The 2,853-nt window shown below is 53.2% G+C and overlaps 1 protein-coding gene across 1 annotated transcript in view; it reads right to left on the bottom strand.

Moving 5' to 3' along the window:
* Positions 1–1,685: 1,685 nt before the first annotated feature.
* The window catches only part of LOC115383908 (basic proline-rich protein-like), a gene marked incomplete at its 5' end in the record, with an annotated part of 236,315 nt that continues 235,147 nt past the window's right edge, over positions 1,686–2,853 (bottom strand). The window contains 2 exon segments of the mRNA XM_030086110.1: positions 1,686–1,815; positions 2,117–2,153. Coding sequence (XP_029941970.1) covers positions 1,686–1,815; positions 2,117–2,153 — 167 coding nt within the window.

The following is a 2,853-nucleotide window of genomic DNA, read 5'->3' as shown; positions in this document are numbered from 1 at the left end:
GACAGGAAGAAAAGAGGGATGAGAGAGGAAATGATGTGAAGGAGGGATGGAAGATAAAGCCGCGTTCACACCGAACGCGATTCTGCGTCAAAAATCAGGACGACGCGAGAAGTTGAACGCTCGTCAGTTTTGAGGTCCGACGCCGAACAACGCGGCGCGTCTGCGGCGGGAAGGCGGGGCTTCCAGCCTTTAACTGTGTTAGCTTAGCATCATGGCTAACCCTGTTGAGCGGGTGGTATTTGCTCAATGAAGCCAGACGACGACGCCGTGCCTGGAGCACGGTATGATCCACAGACGGTCCGAGTTTGGTGAGTTTCACCGTTCGCTCCAGGAGCTGCGCCAGTGTCGCTTCCGCCGGCCCCGCCCCCTGACCTACGTCACCATGGAGACGCTCTCTGATTGGTTTGCCGCAAAATTGCGACGCGTCAAAAGTTCAGATTTCCCAACTTCAGCATCGGACGCAAAATTGCGACGCGCCGCGAAATCGCGTCTCGTCGCCGGTGGAACGCGCGTTCCCCGTTGTTTTCAAATGTATTTGGACGCAAAATTGGGAAATCATTTGGCGGTGTGAACGCAGCTTCAGAAGAGTAGAGGAGGAAAGAAGAAGGGAGGAGAGAAAGTGAGCAAGGAGGGAGGTGAAGAGGAGGAGGAAGAGGAGGAAGAGGAGGTGAAGAGGAGCTCCCTGCTGAGTTCTGCAGATCAAACAGACTCTCAGACTCTTCTGGAATGTGAAACCTGCTCTGGAAATTTAAAATTCACAGAGAGACATTCCTCCACCCATAATCCTCCACCCAGACTCCTCCACCCAGACTCCTCCACCCAGACTCCTCCACCCTACAGCACTGTGTTGCTGTTGCTCCATCAGGATGCAGATGCTGCAGATCTGGATTCACTGGTTCCATCAAAGTACGTAAAGAAGGGGCGGAGCTACACTCACGTTACCTTATGAGGAGAAGCAGCTGTCAGGTTTATTATTATTTGTTCATTTATGTAAATGTATTAACTAGTGCTGTCAATCGATCACTTTTTAAAAAGCTAATTGATCACAACTTTCACCACAAAAAAAAAATCTAAATTAACTGTCCTATTTGTCAACTTGTAATCAATAAAGAAAATCCCCAGTTTGATGCTGAAAAGTCTGAATGTTTTATCTGCAGTGCAGCAGGTTCTCTTCAGAAAACACTGACGAGGGATTTGAACCATCCGTCATGTTAAAGTTGCTCAAGGGCAGGCGGGTCCCAGGTTCTGTCTGGGTGTAGAACCGTCCAGAACACCGACGCCACAGCAGGACGTTTGGAACGTTTGAAGCTTCGGATGAAGAATCTGATCCTCAGGATTCAGCTGCTCTGAACAGGAAGTAGAAACCATCAAGAAAAAAGACTTTTCTCTCCTCCTCATTCTCTTTCAGAACATTTTAACCCTAAATCTGAGATTAAACACAATTAAAAAAAAGAACTGACAGCCCTCTATTAAATAATTGCGATTAAAACTGGCAGCACTTGTATTTACTTTATTTGTAGCTTCTTATTCTGCAGCTTCACCTTCTCATTGACATTTCATCCGACTGACTCTCCCCTCGGTTCTTTACACGACCGTCTCGTTCTGCCGTCATTCTCCTGGTCGACGTCTTTCTTTCTATTCTAATCCTTTATTTTCATTTCTTTTTTCACCAGCGAACCGAAACTTTACGTGGCAGCGGGGGAGCACAGTTCACGAGCCGTCTGCATCTTTTTGTGCAGATCTGCGTGTTTCGGTGCGGGCGGCTGCCGGGCCGGCCCTCCGCGGCGGCCGGTGCTCCGGGTGGAGCGGCGGGAGCTGGGTGGAGGAACAGATGGGAGCGGGCCGCCAGGGGAGGATGGATTCCGGTCAGAAAGAAGGTGACAGCGGAGCGTGACCGCCAGCATGTCCTCCTCCTCCTCCTCCGCCCGGGCCCGCCTCCACCTCCTCCACCTCTCTCTGCATTCTGCATCCTGAAGCCGTAAAGAGCAGGATGTGTGTGTGTGTGTGTGTGTGTGTGTGTGTGCGTGTGTGTGTGTTTGTTCATTTCTGATGAAGCTGGCGTCTTTCCAAAGCCCTGAAAGTCAGATCTGCTCCGTCTCCTGAACGGCGCCCGGACCGAGCCGGCGGCGGCGGCGGCGGCGGCGGCGGCGAGGCTCCGCCGTGAGTGACAGCGCGAGCCGAGCAGCCTGGAATTAAACATGATTACATGACGCAGGCTCGCGAGGCGCGAGAGGAGCGACAGGTACGGACTGACAGAGCAGAAGAAAGCGGGATTGTGCGTCGCTCGGTGGGTGTAGCAGCAGAAACAAAGACTGTTTGAAGGCTTTTCACGTCCTGCAGACAGGTGTAGCCTCCGCAGCGGGCCGGCGTCAATCACTCCCTGCACTGACCCACTTCCACACACACACACACACACACACACACACGTCCATCCGAGTGTGTGTTTTCACTCAAACTGTGAGGAAAGAGTCAGGAACGGCCGCAGCGAGTTTTAAACCGATTCCTGTTTCCGTCTGAGAAAGACCGAACCGAGAGGAGTCTGAGGTAATCTATAGAAATGCAGTGAAAACATGTCCGTTTCCATGGAAACAGCAGGGAGAGCATCCTATAGCGGCGCAGTTCTCCTGCAGGGCCACTAGTTGGTGCTGCTGCTCGCAGAGAACCAAGCGCCCCGAACATGAATAAGAGGAGAGCGGCGGCCCGTGTTCCAGGAGAACATGGACTCCGGCGCCCGGTGACATATGAGGACAGGAGCCCCCCCCCCCCCCCCCCCCCGCCCCCCTTACCCAGCATGCACTAGGTGGCCGAGGGAGGAAGGTGAGCCCCGGGCCGGATGACGGCTCCACGCTCAGC

This window comes from Salarias fasciatus (genome assembly GCF_902148845.1).
Source record: "Salarias fasciatus chromosome 23 unlocalized genomic scaffold, fSalaFa1.1 super_scaffold_20, whole genome shotgun sequence".
In the NCBI taxonomy this organism is placed as follows: domain Eukaryota; kingdom Metazoa; phylum Chordata; class Actinopteri; order Blenniiformes; family Blenniidae; genus Salarias; species Salarias fasciatus.
The sequence above is the reverse complement of the archived record's forward strand: the minus strand, read 5'-3'. Positions and strand labels throughout refer to the sequence as shown.